The sequence below is a fragment of the Heloderma suspectum genome, chromosome 4 (genome assembly GCF_057233095.1).
Source record: "Heloderma suspectum isolate Gila_16-S chromosome 4, 16-S_ref, whole genome shotgun sequence".
In the NCBI taxonomy this organism is placed as follows: domain Eukaryota; kingdom Metazoa; phylum Chordata; class Lepidosauria; order Squamata; family Helodermatidae; genus Heloderma; species Heloderma suspectum.
Window position 1 is genome coordinate 108585179 of NC_139461.1, and position 18485 is coordinate 108603663.

At 41.0% G+C, this 18485-nt stretch overlaps 1 protein-coding gene across 15 annotated transcripts in view; it reads right to left on the bottom strand.

The window, feature by feature from the left end:
• HIVEP1 (HIVEP zinc finger 1) overlaps positions 1-18485 on the bottom strand; it is a 114019-nt gene that overhangs the window by 37796 nt on the left and 57738 nt on the right. For 13 of the 15 annotated variants that reach the window (XM_084850330.1, XM_084850319.1, XM_084850325.1 and 10 more), the window contains 2 exons: positions 10772-10825; positions 336-6247 (listed from right to left, as the gene is read on the bottom strand). In XM_084850330.1, the coding sequence (XP_084706456.1) occupies positions 336-5732 (5397 nt within the window). In that variant the 5' untranslated portion in view covers positions 5733-6247; positions 10772-10825. Of the gene's footprint in view, positions 1-335; positions 10826-18485 lie in introns of all 15 variants that reach the window. The other 2 variants (XM_084850328.1, XM_084850329.1) reach the window with 1 other exon arrangement.

The window sequence follows — 18485 nt, forward strand, 5'->3', positions numbered from 1 at the left end:
CAAATTCAAGAGGGGAATTCAAAGGAATATTTGCTCTCAAGTGTCCAAAGAATATCTAAAAGCTCTTTCCAGAAGCACCTGGTTTTCTGTACAAGTAGTTAGAATATTGTCTTCATGAGATGTGATAATCCTTTACAGTGTTGCCTAGTACAACTGTCCAACATTTATACAGCAGTACAATCAAGCAATATTAGAAATACACCAACACATAGAGCACAAAAAAGTTTATAAAGCTACTTTATCCTCTTTTTAAAAAGCACATATAGGTATTTGACTATAAAACCACTAGAATTTGCCCCCTTAAAATCAATATATTTTATGCGTATGTCAAGTACCTTAACTAAGTTGTTCTTCCACTTGCTCGAGTAGACCAGTATATCAGATCTAAAGTTAGTACTTATTGCTTGAGTATAAGATGGTTTTCCAGCTTTCTGTTTTGAATTCAGGAGGGAAAGAGCAACCTTTGTTGGCAAACCAAGTGGATTGGGATTGTTGGAACTAATAGACCAAGAAGAATAAGCTGAAGACTTTTGGTCATTTTGTAACAGATGTACAGGCTTCCTTTTTAACAGGTAACACCATGTAAAATTTGTTGCTGTCTTTAGGCTTGGAAAAGATAATCGTTGTATATCACCAGCATTTACGACAGACAAAATGGCTCCAGATTTTGCTTGGCTATGGATACCGGATTGCTTATTGTCATTATTAACTTCTGGAGACATCCTTTCTTGACTGTTATCTAGAACCTTTAGAAAGGAAGTTGGCATGTTTAGTAGAGTAGGTTCAAGTGGTTTTCTGGATGCAAACCCTACAGTATCAGAAGCTGGTTGGTTATGTTCTAAAGATTCCTTTATGAAAGAAGAAACCCCAGATGGAGCAGATTCAGCTGAACCAGGCAGCAGAACGTCTGGTGAATGACTGAGTCCACTGCTTTTGCCATCTTGATCCAATGGGAAACTTTCAAGGGGCTCAGTGGTGCAGATCTGCCGCACTAAGAGTGGTTTCTTTTGCTTATTAGCTTCACTAGCGTTTACATTCAATGGATGCAGTGATATAGCACCTGTTGTGCAAGCAGCTCCACTTTCATCCTTAACACGCTTCTGATGTTTTTCCATGGCAATGTCTAAACTATTGGCTGGGGAGAGCATGCGTTTACTTGAGGCTGTGGCTTCCTGTTGAGGGAAGAGTCCACCAACTGGCACTTTCTGAATCATATTTAAGGATGCCAATGAAGGAGAATTTTTGCTACCCGTCTCATAAATCAAGTTTTCAAACACAGATGCTGGCTGTGAACTTGGCAAACTCCGCAGATGATCTTTGTGGGATTTTGGCAGCTGAGTTTGATCTTTGACTGATGGCACTGATGCAGGATGCGTTTTACAAAGGGACTGGTTTGCCTGATCCCGCGTTACTACAATTTGAGGAAGGGGTGCAACAGTAGCTAAGCCATAAGATGGGATATTACTGTGAATACGCACAGGGACAATAAAGGGTGCAACCTGATACATTTGACTACCGCAGTTATCAGGAACAGTTTGTTGCAAGGATTGTGCCACATATGGCTTGGAGACTTTGTCATTTAGTTTAGGATGTATTTCTAACGAAGCCCCAGCCTGCTCTATGCCAGCTGTGCCTGGAAGACCTAGAGGGTATTGCTGTCCTATGTGCAATGCTTTCACATGAAGCTGATATTTGGGAGCAAAACAATCCTCTTGCATACTATACTGACCAGCAACCATGCTCGTGCTTTTCTGAGTTCCAAGGGCTGGTCCTTTAAGGGGTGCTTGGGAATGCTGAATGAATGAAGCTTGCTGACCATGACGATTCAAACTAGAGCCTAAAGTCTGTTCACTGGAAGGCAGGTTAAGAGGGTTGTTGCTTTTCACTGAGTCTCGTAAAGGCCTGGTGTAAGTTTGTGGGTGCTGAGAACTTGAAGAAAATTCTTCAGAAGGTTTCCCAGAACTCTGCGACCTTGGAAAGGACACTGTAGAAATGTTGGTCACAGGAGTGGGCTGAAAGGAAGTATTTGCCATGTCAGGCTGGTTCTTTTCAGGAGCAATATTTAAAGATATCTGCCTTACAAGGGGTCCCCTCCTCCTTTCTAAGAGAGGCACATGTCCAACACCACCACTACCAGAAGCCAATTTGGAAGTAGATATCTCTACCAGTGAGACAGGCTTGGATGGAGCCACACTTCCATAATCAAAGGACTTGCTTCTATAATCGGCAACCTCCATGGATGGCTGGGTGCAATTAGTTTGTTCAGAAGCTGCACGTCGCATTTCTCTGTAATGAGGACCAGGCACGCTAAGTGTATTTGAACTTGTAGGAATTGTAAGGAATTCCAGGGATTTATTAGTAGGTTCTGGTTTGGAAGCACTCTCATTCTTAGAGACATCATCTTTATCAAAAGAAGCTGAGAAACTAGAGGCGCGTGATAAACTACTCTCCCGGCTGAGACTTCTAGAAAGTGTCGATTCAACGCTCGACTCGGCAGATGAGTGCTCAATTTCAGCCAAGCGAATTCTTTTCTTTTTGGGTGGAAGTTTTTCTGTGGGTAGTTTTGATAGCGTTTCGCTACGCTGGGGCCAGTTAAATTTTTCTGTCTTCTCCTGATCGCTGCATTGGCATTCCTGGTCTCGATCTGGCTCTTCCGTGACCAGTATTTCAGGAACCTGGATGTTATGTTGGCGAACAAGTCTTAGCGGTTGCACTGGGGCATTCCTTTCATTAGGAGTGACTTGACATTCATGAAGCTGAACTCTTGCTGCTTCTGCTACTTGAAGACCATGGGAGGCACCCAGGAGGGAATGCTTCTCCTCCTGAACTATAATGGTATTCAAAGAATGGAGCTTCACAGCCTTGTTCACATCCTGAAAGGAAACTGGGGATACATTTTCAAAAGAATCTGATTTTTCAAATGAACTTGGTCTGCTTAAGGAGTTTGTGTGTTGTATGACTGAAATCCCAGCCCCTTGTCTTTTCAGTTCATTTTTTTCTTTTGCAACTGTAACAGTCTGCTTCTCTCCATGCAGCAACATCTTTGGCTCCATGGTCTGTTCTGTGCTGCCATGAGTCTCCAGCTCATCTTGTGCCAGTTTCTGAAGTGAAATGCTGTGAGCGCCTGGGATAGTGGCAGAATGTTTAGAGACACTAGCCATACTTCCTAGTTTATTTTGACACTCTGACTCTGCTACACTCTTTGACAAACTAGCATCGTTTGTCTGTGGTTCATCGTCATCATCACCAACACTTTTCATTTTCCTCCTTTTTCTTATCTGAGATGTCTGTTCCCACACACCAGTTGAAGAGGCAACTCGATAGTGAAGGATTTGGGGTTGTGTACTGTTCAAGACTGTCTTATGTTCAGAGTCTCGAATAGCTGCCTTGGTTTTTGGTCCATGCAACTCTGAGCAATAAAACTTTTTGTGGTTCTCAAAGTTTTCCAGTTTTCTGTATCTGTTTCTACACGTCTCACACTCAAACATTGTCCCTCGGCCTTGAGGTGGCTTTTTAATTTTATCCACATTTGATCCTTGTACAAATGACTTGCTTCTTGCCATTAGGAATTCATTTGATGCATTGCATCCATAGCTTTCATCTACAGATCGTGCTGGTCCAAAAGTGTGTCCTTCACTGGCTGATGAATCTTCTATTGCTGTTTGCCGAACAAGGGTGCGAGGGTGACCACCTTGGAGCTGTAGCGTAGCAGGTCCTGGCACAAAGACATCATCATACAAGGATCCAATTTTTTCATCAAAAGACTGACTTCCGCGTAGAGGGTGTGGGGGAGGTACTATATTTGTAGGGACAGCTGAGTAACTGGTAGTAGGCATAGAATTACTTCTAGTTATAGGTAAACAGTCTAGGGTTGGTACAGACAGGAGAAAAACTTGCTTTGACTTTTCAGTTGGTGTGAAAGGAGACTTTGGTATATCAGAGCTTGAGCTAGTTCTTCTACCCATTGGTTTTAGATCAAACTGAAAGGAGTCTTTAAAAATATAGGACTTCGGAGAGTCAATGCTGCCTCTTCTTGAAAGGGACGTTCTCCGTGGCTTGACACTATCCAACTGCTTATCATCCACTACAGCCTCATTATCAGATATTAATTTTGAAATGCGTTCTTCAAGTGTTTTTGTGGCCAAGGGTGGTCTCATCTGGCCAGATGAAAGCAAAGTCTTGTCAGCACAAATGGTTTGCACAACAGATGCCACAGTGGTGCTCATTCGTGGCACACAACTTTTACTTGGGTCTTTTTCAGAAGTGGGCAGTGCCTTCATAAACGGAGCTGGAGAGCTCATGGTCTGATCTGCACTTTCTGAACGTGAAAAGTAGCCTGAATCAGTGCTCCCTAAACTCCTAGGGCTCAGGAGACATTTTCCTTGTTGATCCTGAGAACAGTCTGTTGCCTGCTGCCTTTGTAGCTGTGCATGTATCGCTGTCCCTACAAACGTCCCAAGCTGTTCCTCAGAAATGCTTGTTTCCGGTTTCTGGTGTTGCTTAGCATCAGACTCCTTTATGAAGTCTACGTGTGTTAAATTTGGTTTCACATTTGTGACTTTCAATTCCCCTTGTTGTGTTGTAGAGGTGGGGTCTGCTACTTTGGGGCTGTCGGACCTTATAGGGGAAACATTTGCAGGGTAAACTATCACTTTAGGTAAAGCTGTCCTTGCTTGTGCAGCGGACTCCTGAAATGAGGAGTCACCCAACATATGTTCTGGATTGCTTAGTGAGATGGGACTACCTTTGTGCAATAATTCAGAATTAGAAGGGATTTTCACTATGTGTGCAGGTTCCAGTTCTAATGATCCTTGGTCATCTTGCCTTTCATCAGCAGTGCCTTCATCGTCACTGTCACCACTTTCTTCCACATCTGAATGGATGCTAAGTGCTTTGTCTGATTCATGGGAGAGAAACAGCCCACTGGAATCTGGCTGGAGGACAAGTCCAAGTTTGATAGCATGGGCATGGGACTTTTTGTGCTTGTACAGATTGCTTTTGGTTTTAAATGAAAATCCACATGTCTCACAAGGATACGGTCGTTCTCCTGTGTGGGAGCGGATGTGCTTTAGGAGAACACTGGGCTTGGCACAAGCCCTGTTACAATACTCACAGACATATTTTCCCAATTTTTTAGGCTTCTGGACTTTCAGAAGGTTACATATTTGTTCTACACCATGGCTGACAACTGATGCTATCTGAGCTGAATTGTACAAGGGGGCTATTGGTAACTGGGTCGTGGAGCTAGACGGATGAACTGACAAAGGAGAAGATGATTTTGCTACTAGCTGGTTTTGAGAAAAAGCCTGAGTAACAGAAGATTGGGGGCTGATTATTGAAGAGGTTACTGCTATGCTGTATATATGCTGGAGTTTGAGTTTTTCTTGATTCTGTTGATGTACCAGTGAATTCGTGAAGCTGGGGCACGCAGTAGTTTGCTGATTTTGTTGCCCAGCTTTAGCAAGAACTTGTTCTTGTGAGTGAGCAACTGAGTGCATCTGTGCTTGTTCACTCTTCCCTGATGTTGCTACATGCACAGTCTGTGAAGTGCAAGGATAAAGTTGAGATCCAGCTACGAATTCTTGCTGTGGCAAAGCAGCATGATTTTGGACAGTTGGTGTATTGGATGCGAGACGGTAAGCGGCGCTTACAGTTCTATTTGGTCTCAGTTTTTCTATTTGCATCCCACTAGAAGGGCACTCTTGTGCTAAGGTGTTCAGCTCAGGTTCCATAGCTTTCAGTAAGACATCGAATGCAGTATTTGTACACGAGGACGAATTACTACAATCAACGAAATTAATACATTCATTATTGTCAACCTTGGCTGTACTTGAAGAGCTAGTGGAACCCTTCTTCACTGGTAAATTCAGTTGGGCTGAACCACAGTCTTCTACTGGCCATTTATTCAAGTCCAACGACTGAGGTAACAGAGACAACCTGGTGTGTATGGAAGTCTCAGATTGGGATGCTTTAATAGCTACCTCACCGCCAAAGGTCCCCTCGTTTTGTTTGTTTTGTCTCCCATTTTGTGTAGCCAAACTGTGTACTTCTTTTAGGAGCTCTGCAGTGTCAGGAAGGATGTTAGAAGATGAAGAAAGGTCTTCTACTTTTTCTTTAGGTTTTGTCCGAGCTGGAGTTCTCAAAGGCGATTTTGGTATTTTAGTCTGGTGATTCTCTGTTACAATCTTTTTGCGCTTTACACCTTTAACTGCCTCTGTGCTCCCTCTTGTAACAGCCTCGGAGATGTCTGCCCAAATGCAAAGAGATAAAGTCACATGGTGATTGTGCATCAGTATCATTTACATAGCACTTTCAACATACAAAATACTATACAGTTTTAACCCCTACTTTGTGGGATCAGTAACAGTTTAATACAATTCACTTTGGCAGTTTAGGAAATGAAGCTGAAGGAAGTAACAAGGCTAAGCAGAATTTGAATCTGACATAGCATTTTATGGAACCAAATACAGCTGAATTTGGAGAATTTGCTTCAGAATCCACCCCCTTACCCATAGTTTGTCTCAGTTCTAGAGCACATTACTTAAGCTTCCTTTAAGCATATGGACATTGAACAAAGGACAAGCAATTTACCAATATCAATTATTTCATTTTCACCATGTTTTCATTCACTACTACTCTATAAACCACTTGCCTGGTTAACACAATTAATTATGAAAGCAATTAATTAAAATGCAGTTTGGCCCAACAATGTTCCCTTATGTAGTCTTAAACTGTGAATAATTTGGATATTTTATTATTCTGCAAGGGCAAAATTTGACAGGAAGCTGAAATAATAGTGCTGTACCAGCCTTCCCAAACCTGGTGCCTTCCAGATATTTTGGACTACAACTCCCAACATTGTTGATCACTGACCATGCAGTCTGGGGCTGATGGAGGGCACCAGGTTGGGGAATGCTGCCTACACAATTTATCTGCAAAGCACCTCTTAAAGTTAGAAGCAGGAGGCATGAAATACCGTTGTCAATTCAGTTCTGTAATATCTGCATCCAGGAAATGGCTACTAGAGAACTTTGAGTGGGTGATGAAACCATTTTGCCGGAATGGCTGACCTATGCAAGTTGCTCATATAGGGTACTGTGAACCAGATTAATCCTTTGCTCACTTGGCTATATCACAGCTGGAGCTGCAAGCTCCACAAGGACTTTTGAGTCTGGGACTCCTTATGGTCAGGATAATGATTACACAAGTTGTTCTGTGATGGTTCAGAGTTTGGACCCACTCAGATGTATGATTCTATGAAGCCATCTTCCGCTGACAGGGTTTTTTCTAAGCTAGCTGGATGCTGTTCTGTTCAAATGGAATAGATCCACATCCATGAGAACTACTAAGAAGATACAAAGCATTATACTGCAACCAGATTTTCATTTGGGAAGAGGGAAACAGGGCTTATCTTTTTGGCCTCTAGATCTTTACAGTGCTTCATGAAAGAAATTGTCTCTTTTGTCAAGGCTTTGCTGTATGTAGCAAAAATTAGTACACTCATGTTTTCTTCTCCATATTTAAGACAGAATTGTCAGGAAGTGCTAAATTAACACACACAGTGTTTTCTCTCTCCTATTGTCAAAACAATCCCAGCTCTGCTGGGTCTGGCACCCAAAAGTGATTTACTGAGTAGATTTCGGCAATGAGAGATTTAAAGCATATGCACTTACAAATGCTACATTTTCTTCAAGAACCACAAACAGAAATGAGCATCTCCATGCAGATAAGAAGTTAAGAGCCAAGATCTTGAATTAGAGTCCAAGGTCTTATGCTGCATGGCATGGGGACTTATCAAGACATAGGATCTAGATGAAGGAAAGGCTGCAGGAACTCTGCAGGTGTGTGTGTGTGGGTGTCCTATAGGCAGAAACAACCGTAAGATTGCAGGAGGGCTTGGCCACAATGAATATAACTGTGGACAACCTGATACTTCTGGAAAAATGTGAGTCCCAGCTGCCCTCAGATACAAGATATTTCAGCCTAGAACACATGACAATGTGTGCAAGACCCTTACAAAGAAGCCAAGCAGCCAGAGCAATAAGGACAAGTGGGGTAGGGGGAACAATATGAGGATCCACCAAGCAGGAAAAGGCATGGGGTGAATGAAGCCTGACTGAGGTTGAAATGGCACCCACCTTGTCACAGGCTAGTTACAGTGGGAAAACTGAGACTTATCTGCCTTTCATTTATTTCTTCTGTAAAAGTTAGGCTATGATCCCGGTTAGTGGAGACAGCCAACGGTTATTATTCATGCTTGGCTAAGTCTAATAATGTGTAAAAGAAAGGCTTTAGTTAAGTACTTAAATACATATTAAAGGATTAGTTATCTTTTTGGGCCTATCACTGTCAATGTGACATTATAAAAAGTTATCAGTGTACTTAAAGCATCAAGCTAGAGGGAGCTTATGTATGTTGTATTCCTTATTGTGCCCTAAAGAAAGTGCAAGTGGCAACAGTTTTTTTTTTTTTTTATAAAATACTAACAAAATGTCCATCATTACAAGTCATGTGTGTGGAAGCAGGGATTGTATATTGCTATTACCACTGGGTACATGTGCAAGACACAATGCACCTTCCTGTGCAAGACCTGTCAGTGTTGGCTGGGCAACCCAGCGTCAGAGAGGTTAGGTTTTGTCTTTAAACCTGGTAATGACTTGCAAAGTAAAGACAAGAGACTAAGGGTGCAATCCTATCCAGACAGGCGGCTGCCTCCAAACTCAGAGGCAACCGCCTATCCAAAGAAGGGCAGGAGAAGCACAGAACGGATCGTTTCCTCTGCGCTTCTCCTCCCTGGCATTTTCGGCTAGACAACCGATTGCGGCTGTCTAGCCGCAGGAGGGCTGAGTGGAGGAGGAGGCTGCTGTACGACACATTGGATGTGTCGTACAGGCATTTCCACCCTCCCCGCCCTGGAATGCCCCCAGCCATGCCCCTTTTCGGCCGCTGTGCACCCCCTCTTGTGAGCATGGAGGACGGGGCTGTTCTGCACTGCCTCGGAGGCAGTACGGAAGTGGGGGGAGGCCAGTTTTCCAGGAATTGACCTTCGAGTGCGGGCTCCGAGGTTGGTTCCCAGAACACAGGATATCCTATGGCCATCTAGCCACTGTCTAGCGGCCATAGGATTGCTCCCTCCAGGGCTGATTCTCACTTTACTTTTTGTGCTCTGGTATATGTTATCAATTTCCCCAAAAAGTTGGCTCCACCAGATGCAGAGATACAGATGTTTAAAATCAGACATGTACGTATGTGGCTTAATTTAGAAACCTCTGAAACACTAGGCTTGACCTTTTCCTGTCTTCTGTCTTCAAGTTATTTTTAAGAGAGGCATATATAGACATGCTATGATCCTGACAAAAACTTTAGGATAGAGGCCTTTACTCTGATCACCTTCTAAGCTCTCCCAGGTGTCCCCAGTTATCAAAACACACCAGGAACTGGTTTTAACAAACTTCTACTTAGAATGATCAGACTTTAGGATAAAATAAATACAGAATCAAATTCCAACGTTGTAAGAGTATTTGATGTCCATAGAAATGGTATGAAATATAAAATAATGGATAACACAACATCAAAACATTTCAAGTATGTTTTAAAACAATCCTAATATAGACAGAAGTTAGTTTCTTAATTCTGAAAGTAGATTGTTATTATAATTCATTTGCCTAGACTAGACTGGAAATAAGACAATTAAGTTTATCTTCTGTGCATTTGCCTATCAACAACTATTAGTCATTATAGCTAAATGGAACTTCCATGTTCAGAGGCAGTATGCCTATGGACAACATCTGCTATTGCCCATACCCAGCTTAAAGGCTTCCTAAAAGCATCTGGTTAGCCACTGTAGGAAACTGGTTTTCGGAATAGATGGATCATTGGTTTGATCCAGCAGGCCTCTGATGCTATAATAAAATCTTACCAAATGTATTGCATGTTAACTCACTCGAACAGTGGTAGACAACCTGTGACCCTCTAGATGTTTTGACCCACAACTCCCATCAGCCCCAGCCTGCATAGTCAATGATGAGGGATTAATGGAGTTGTATGCCAAAACACGTGGAGGACCACAAATTGCCTACCCCAGCTTTATACGAAGATACAAAGAGGCTGATCTGCCTTTCGGACAAGCCTTTTATAGTCCACTCTGTTAAACAACACTTGAGCCCCAGCAAAAATTCAAGTAACTCAACATTTATTGCAATTTGGTTCTTGATACACCTTTTATCTACGTCTGTGCCTGGTAAGTTCCTCAGTTTGCCTCTGATGGCCCATTCTTAAGCTTCTAGTTTATTTTGCCTATTCACAACTGCAAGATCTTGCCACAAAAATTTATCTCTGCTGATTTCCCCCAAATCATTCAGATAGTCAGAGAAAGATACTCTGCAATAGGAGACTATCTTAACCTATAGCATTTCAAAGGAACATAAAAGCTTTGTGAAAAAGGAGGCTTATTATGGCTAAATAAGGAATGACAGCAATGTGCAAGCACCTTTTATATTTGATGGGATGCATATATATTTTCTACTCCGATCTGAGCACCCAAGTACAAAAGTAAAGTGAGAGTCAGCCCTAATTAGTGTGGAGTGGTGGAACAGCTTTGGTCTTTCCAGTTAAAATTAATGTTCTCTACACCATTATAGTAAAAGCAATGAACTGTTTTTATAGGCTTGTAATACCAGGCAACCTCATGCATAGATGATTAAATATGTTGAGTTCATAGTGTTGCCCAGAGGTGGGAAGAGGAAGGAAGATAAATAGCGGTGTGTTTTACCTTTCTGTGGGTTTTCAGTTTCTTTAAGTTCTTTTTGTGCTTCTTCAATTTTGTCTAAGGAAAAAAGAGAGAGACATCAGAACCAAAAAGCAAAATTTACTTTAAAAATAAAGTGTTTTATTGCCTTTATTTCACTACCAACTGTTGAATTTATAAAATACTTTTGACATTGTTTACCCATCATCATATACAATACAAACTAGGTATACATTGTACTGTTTAAGAAGATATAGAAACAAAGTTAGCAAAAGCCATTACTGACTTTACTTCTGACTAGAAATGCCAGCCCAGAGCAATTGGACTTAATGACCTGTTTCACACATAACGAGAAGCCACTGTGGTTGAATTTCTCCATGGGGTTTCTTATCATGGTGGCTGCCTCCATTTTCAATATTCAGGGCACGGCAGGAGCGCATGCCGTCGCTTCCCATTACATGCAAACCTGGTGAGGGTGGGTTGTTGGGGTGGTTAACAAGCCACCTACAACCCTAAAACAGGCCATGGATTCTGGGTGGCTTGTCAATGTAACAAGAAACTACAGTGTACCCCTGCCACACCCTGAATATTCAAAATGGTGATGGCTGCAACGAAAAAACCCATAGGAAAATTCATCCACAGTGGCTTCTCATTACGTGCAAACTGGGCCAATATCTCCAGAAAAATGCTTGGACTATAATGAAACTCCAGGAGGCAAGAGTTCCTTGTTAAGGGATAGCCACCAAGACTGATGCTATTTAAAATGAGTGGGATTAATGACTTTCAAATAATGTCAAAGATCATGATGTAACAAAAGGAAGAAGTTGGTTTCAAAGTATGTGCAAATTTCAAGCCACTTAGGCTTATACATTCTTAAAACTACTGGAGTAAAAATCTTCAAAGTCTTTGTCTTAAAGGTAAGATCTGACAGAATTTAGAGTCCTCATATCTGGGCCCCTGCAGAAAACATATCACCAATGTCAAAATTGCTAAGATATAAACAGCGGGAAACATAATTCAATAGTTCTCCTTTGCACAGCTTTGAAAACCTACATGAACGTAAGGTTTAAATGAATGCCTCTTTCCCCCACCTCCCAAACACAATAGGAAAACACAACTCTTAGGACATCCCTACAAATTTACTTGGAAAAGACTAGTTGCAAGTGTAAGTCACAACGTAGTACACTTACTTAAGCTACTTATTATAGTAAGTTATTCTTTCAGGTATCAGTGTAACAACATATATTCTGCATCTGGTGACTAAGATTATTTAAAAAAAAACACAGAAAAATATTGTAATATAATTTGAGAGATTCATAAATCCATAACTATTTGCCTCTCCATCTCTAAGCTAAGCCCTGATCTGATCATTTTTGTCCACTACCATTCTCAACTACCTTTGGTGTGGCAGTGCCCTGGCTACCCTTGCTAAACTGACATACCAATCTAAGGTCTCACACTGGCCCATTATTTTTGGCAAGTACTTTTACAGTGCCCGCCCCCTTCCTGGGGCTTCCTTTCTCAATGACTTTTCAGCAATCCTTGTGACAATGTTTTAACTTTAAACTGCCCCCACTCTCCATTGCTCTTTTGATGCCATGACCACACAACCAAAGCAGCAATGTAGTACTAAAGGGACAACATTGATGACACAATCTCCAATTGGGTGAGATCTGGGGCGGGGTGGGGGCTAATAATGGCACCAAACACAATGGAATAAAAGGTGAATATTTTTTTAAAAACCTAACTTTTTTGTTTTTAGAGAAGTTCCTACCCATAGGAATGGCTAATTTTGACCTACAGAGCAGAAGTGGAAAATATCTTGCACAGGCCTAGTTTTGTCCTGCTTTACTGTTCGGTCAATTTCTCACTACATGACTATCTTAAATCCTTAATTCTTAAGCCTCCAAAATCCTCAGCTACTTAACAGCCTCCTCTTCACTGCTCTTCACACTGATCTTACTCATTTTCTGCTACCTCCAATGCCTGGAACTCATGTCTGAACTTGGAATGAAAGTGAATATAAATGTTCTTGTTCACAATTAATATCAGGCAAATCTGACAATTCTTTTCCTTTGTTAGCTCTTAGGCTGGGCTCCAAAGGGGAGATTTGCACATGCACAGCTGATAAGGCAGGCAAGTCAGTATAAACTGTGGTTTGTCCAATACATAGTGAGGACTTCCAGTTAGTCCCATAGGAGCAAGTGAAACTCATCTGTATGTATGGTTTTCGTCTGCAAGCACATGTTGCATCTTTGCATCTTAGTTCTAGAGTGTAAGCCTTAGAGGTAAGTTTCAGTCTCTCTCTCTGTAGATCATCATGCACATTTACACTATATTCTGTGATTAACAGCAACAGCGGCAGCCTACGGAAAACCTTAAAGCTACCCAAAGTGTCTTCATTTGATCTTATAAAGTTTGAGGTATTTACATTGCTCAGTAATCATTTTTGAAAACTGGAACTGCATTATTCCTTATCATTTGATTTACCAGTTGCTTTACAGTCCCTGTTCTAACTCATCTCGTCCCCATGACAACCATGGAGACAGGCTGCTATCATTTTCGTATCACCTTACCGAGACTTGCTCAAGGCCATCCAACGAATCCCTGTCTGAACTGGGATTTGATTCAAGACCAAGGTCCAATGCTCTTTCCACAGCATCATTACTTGTGTTATATATTTGAATGCTATAACCACTGAGTAGTGTCCCAATACTTCTCATGTCCTGCCTATGTTAAAATCTGCAGTTTGTATTAATTTAGATTATGCATTTAATTATCATGGCTTGGTAAGGGAAGACTCCTGAAAGTTTTGATTTTAACAATGAGCATTTGCAAAAAAGTTTTATGAACAGTGAAGACAGACGCTGCCTACAGACCAAATGTTTAAAATGCAATATGGGATAATCAAATCCACCCCCACACTAGCTGCTGCAATCTGAAGTCTCTAACCAAAGGGGGAAATGCCTCAAATATTGATGCCCACCGTGTTTCAATATTACTGCAGGCATGAAGAGCAGACACAACACGATAGCATTATATGTCTGTTCAAAGTTCCCCAAACATCATAAATGACATTTAGTGGCTGTTGAGAGGACAACCCATCCCAAGTGTTCTCAGTGAAAAGGTGAATGATAGCTTGTTCCTAGCCAGTTAATAGTAAAAACTTAGACACCAAACCAAAATAAAACATGCACACCCTAGGGGATTTTACATATCACATCTGATTTCAATACTCCACTTTTCTTTGCTAGCAAGCATCCCAGGGTTGATAAGCTTCTTCCTACTGGGCTGCTATGTGCTGGTGGCTTAATTCATAAGCAAGGTACATGTGGTTTGAATAGATTACCTTCTATTAATCTATCTCCAGCTCTCCAAAGCAAACAAGCTCAAGTATCTTAGGTAGGTGCAAAGACCCTTGCCAATATAACCCTGTGTAAGCCGCACCCTCATATATTCATACTTTTCACTACCCAGACATGTTAAGACTTAAGACAGGCTGGCATTTGCCACATGTTCAAAACCAGAGAGATGAGAAGGAAAACATTCATAGTTTTACAGACTGGTGAAAGCAAGCGGCATGACGGAAAGTGATTGAGTAAGTCCCAGAATCTAAAGTGCAGTTTGTGAGATTTCTTGTCCCCATCATTTCTATTATTCAGCTAAACATTCCCAGGTGCACGTTCAGGTTTTTCTCCTGTGGCTGGTCTTCAATGGTCTGTTCATATATGTGGTGCCAAGTTTTCTCCAGACAATACTATCAGTTTTACACATGCTAGTGGTTCCATGGAAGAAGTACTTAAGCTTGTGTGTACATCAACAGACATATTTGCATTGATGCTGGCATTTTGATGTTTAAAAATGCTATTCTCAAAATAATCGCTGGAATCTGTATCACACGTACTACTAGTTCATGTAATCCTTCCTCAATATGATCAGGACCTGTGGACAGATGCTGCTTGCATTTGTGCACACATGAAGGAAATTTGATATTACCACAACACATATGAATCAGCCCGTGGCTAGTTTCTACTGTACTTCTGAATCATTTCCAACTTGTCAGCATCCTTAACCTGTAGATTCCAGGCAAGGTCTTAGCAATAGTATGTAGAGCAGTACTGTTACTTCCCAAGTCTTAAGAACGATGCTCCTGTTATATTGTAGCTCTACAATGGCATAGACTATTTGTATCTCAGCATCACATTGTCAACGCATGTTGTGGTTTTTCATTCTATGCCCCTGTATTTCTTTCAAATTTCTCATCTTACACTTGTGTATTCACTTTATCAGTCTCAGCAAAACCCCACACACATATAAAATAAGCAACAAGGGAACATCTGCATAGCTCCCAGTTGGTTAATACTATCAATTTCTGGCTGTACTTCTAGATATTGATTGGTGTTTGCTGGTTATGCAATTACTATTATTCTTTGTGTTTCTGCAGGAAAACTGTATTGTGGTATTCTGCAGGAAAAATGAATTGACAACTGTTTTTTGCTAGCTCTAAAGACTGATATTAAAATTTATATTAAGATTGAATGTCAATTGAATTACAATGAATAAGATTTAAAAAATCCAACCTAAAAGCAAAATGAGCAAACAAAACCAACAACACTTAAAAAACAAGCAGCAGATCACATAATAAAAGATTAGGAGTCATGGGATTGCATGCCTCTTCCCTCCTCTAACTCAGATTTCTACCAGGTTTAATCAGGTTCCTTCTTAACCAAGATCTCAAACCAGGATATGAAAGTGTTTTCATAGTTAAGAAAGAACGTCATTACAGTTATCTGTGGTTAACTTTAGTGCTTATGTAACACATGGCCAGTGGGATAGGGGATTTTTCTTTAGAGAGCGGAAGGCCAGAGAAAAAGAATGCTGTTATGAAATTAATTGAAAAGAGATATTCCTTACAGCATTGATATATATATTTATTAGTGTCTTTATGAATTGATGTAACATAAACAGCCAATAGGTTTCCTACTGTAATTATGTGTCGATATTTGTTGCACGGCAAAAGGAGAAGGGGACGGCAGAGGATGAGATGGCAAGATAACATCACTGATGCAATGAATATGGACTTGAGCACGCTCCGGGAGAGACCGCAGGACAGGAACGCCTGGCATGCTATGGTCCAATGGGTCACGAAGAGTCGGACATGACTGAACGACTGAACAACAACAACAACAACATTTGTTGCAGCTGTATTCCTATTTCTTCTTTTGTGAACCCCTTCGGACACATGTGTAGAAGAGTAGCATACAAATTAAAGTTGGCACTAAAAAAACCTTTAATTATGCTGGCTACTGAAGAGTATGTTGTAACTTATAAGCTGCCATGGACCTACACCAGAAATTGATTCCATAGAAGCATAGCTTTTAAAGTTTTGTACTGCTCGTAGAATAGAATCATAGAATCATAGAATAGTAGGGTTGGAAGGGGCCTACAAGACCATTGAGACCAACCCCCTGCTCAATGCAACCCCCTGCTCCTACCCAAACACAGTTAATTTTCAGCCTATATGCATTAAAAACTGGTACAACTGTCTCTGGACTCTCCCACTTCAGATTGCAGGGAAGAGGGGGGAAATCACATGATTAAATAGTGCAGGCTTCCCCATCATGGTGCCCTCCAAATATGTTGGACTACAACTTCCATCATTTGCAGCCAGCATGAACACTGTGTATGCTGGCTGCAGGTGATGGGAGTTGTAGTCCAACACATCTGGGGGGCACCACAATGGGGAAGGCTGGAATAGTGCCCTATACAAATTCCATGCACACAGAAAACCAGCAGAGACATATATAGGGTGCAGCCAAGGGAAAATGTGTCCCTCCAATTTTGGTATTTGTTTGTGACCCTGAATGAATCCCTTTGGACCCCTGAATGAATTCTGTACAAGGAAACATGTGGACTGTCTACACACAGCCAATTTGCAGCTGATAAGTAAGCAAATCATTCCCAGGGCAAAATAAATTAGAAAAATGGATCTATAATTTGACAAAATTTTGATTTGGAAATGTAAGATGTTTTGGCAAAATCTTATTTATTTAAACAATGGAAGATTAAACTAGAATTTCTGCTAAAGCTTTAAAAGCAGAAAACTTTAACTAGTAACTTGGTCTCATATATACAACATTCAAAAACAATAGTACTTAAAACATTGGGCATGCATGTGCTAACGTTGTTAAAGACTGGCGAAACTTGCATAGTCAATCACTGTCAGTAACAGCAGTAATAATATAACAGTGATGCACGACCATGACCCCATATACACAACCCAATAGGTTTTAATTACCACTACTGTTATTCCATTGGTGACATGATCTCATAATGAGGAAATGAATTCATTATCAATTTATCCATTCACTGTTGAGATACCATGAACAAAAACTAAATTTATCTCCTTTCTAATTAATGTATCTGGACGTTTATTCACTGAACACATTTATAGCATGCCTTTTGATTTATTCTCCCCCAATCAAGGTAGCTCCCCCACAAAACCCACAAACACATCATTAATACATAATAAACTTACGAAATACAAACTTCATAAAATCAGTAACACAGACAAATACATGCTCACCCAGTCATTTTTACATCATACATACTTTACCCACTGGAAAGAGCAACGAACTGGCCTTGAGCTACCCAGCTGCTCAAAGGTTTGTGGGAGTACAATCAATGGGGCTGTTCACCTGACATGACAGCCCCTCATGGGTTATTTAAGCCACAGTGAGGCTGCAGTGCATGTGGTCGCCATTTTGAATATGCAGCCCCCACTCAGGGGTTGTCATATTGTGCGAACCCAGCGGGCATGAGTTATGCGAGGGTTAAGCAACCCTCGCATAACTTGTGGTCTGTTTTAGGGATATCTTTGTTGTTTAACCTTGCATAACCCACACCTGCTGGGTTCATACGATACAACAACCCCAGAACAGGGGTTGGATATGCAACCTGGCACCCGTGGATGCTGCAGCTTGTCCGAACCCAGTGAATAAGTTTACATCAGTTTGTGGATGGCAAAGTGATGCAGTTGGCAAGTTTTTCGATTTTTATGATCAGGTTGTTTAAAACGCTCTGGGATAAAGAAGAAAGGCCTTTGGAGGATCACTGCTACTTCTTATTGGTTAAGAAATGCAGACTAAGGCATCTTCCCCAAATAATCTCTCTGTGTGTTAAAATCTAATGGCAATCTGCCATTAAGTGTGCCACATAGCAGCAAAGCAGGTGAAAGGTTGCCAGCTGAATCATTAGATTAAGACATCCATTTACAGTGCACAAGTACCATTACGTAACAGCTTTACTTTTCGTTACTGACAGACACTATCTCATTTGAACACGATCTGTTATTATGTTCAGTTGTATAAGATATTCTCTGTAGGAAGTGTTATTTATTGATGGCTTCTTTCAATAATGTAACTACTGAAGACTGTTCACACAAAAGCTTCAATGGAAAAAAATGAGGAAAGGCTATCACTTTTTAATATATCTTCCAGTGAAAAACATCGAAGAACTATAGTATGTGTACTATTCTCAGGCTACAATCCCGATTCCACTAGAGTCAATGGGAATTCTGGCATTGATTTCTGTACAAGTAGGTGTGTTTAAAGAATCTAGACTTATTGAAGATATGGATTCCAGAGAAATTCAAAGATCTCTGAGAGAGTGCTTTTACATTCCAATATCTAGATTCTATACATCCTATTAACGAATCACCCGACAGGATGGCAGCATG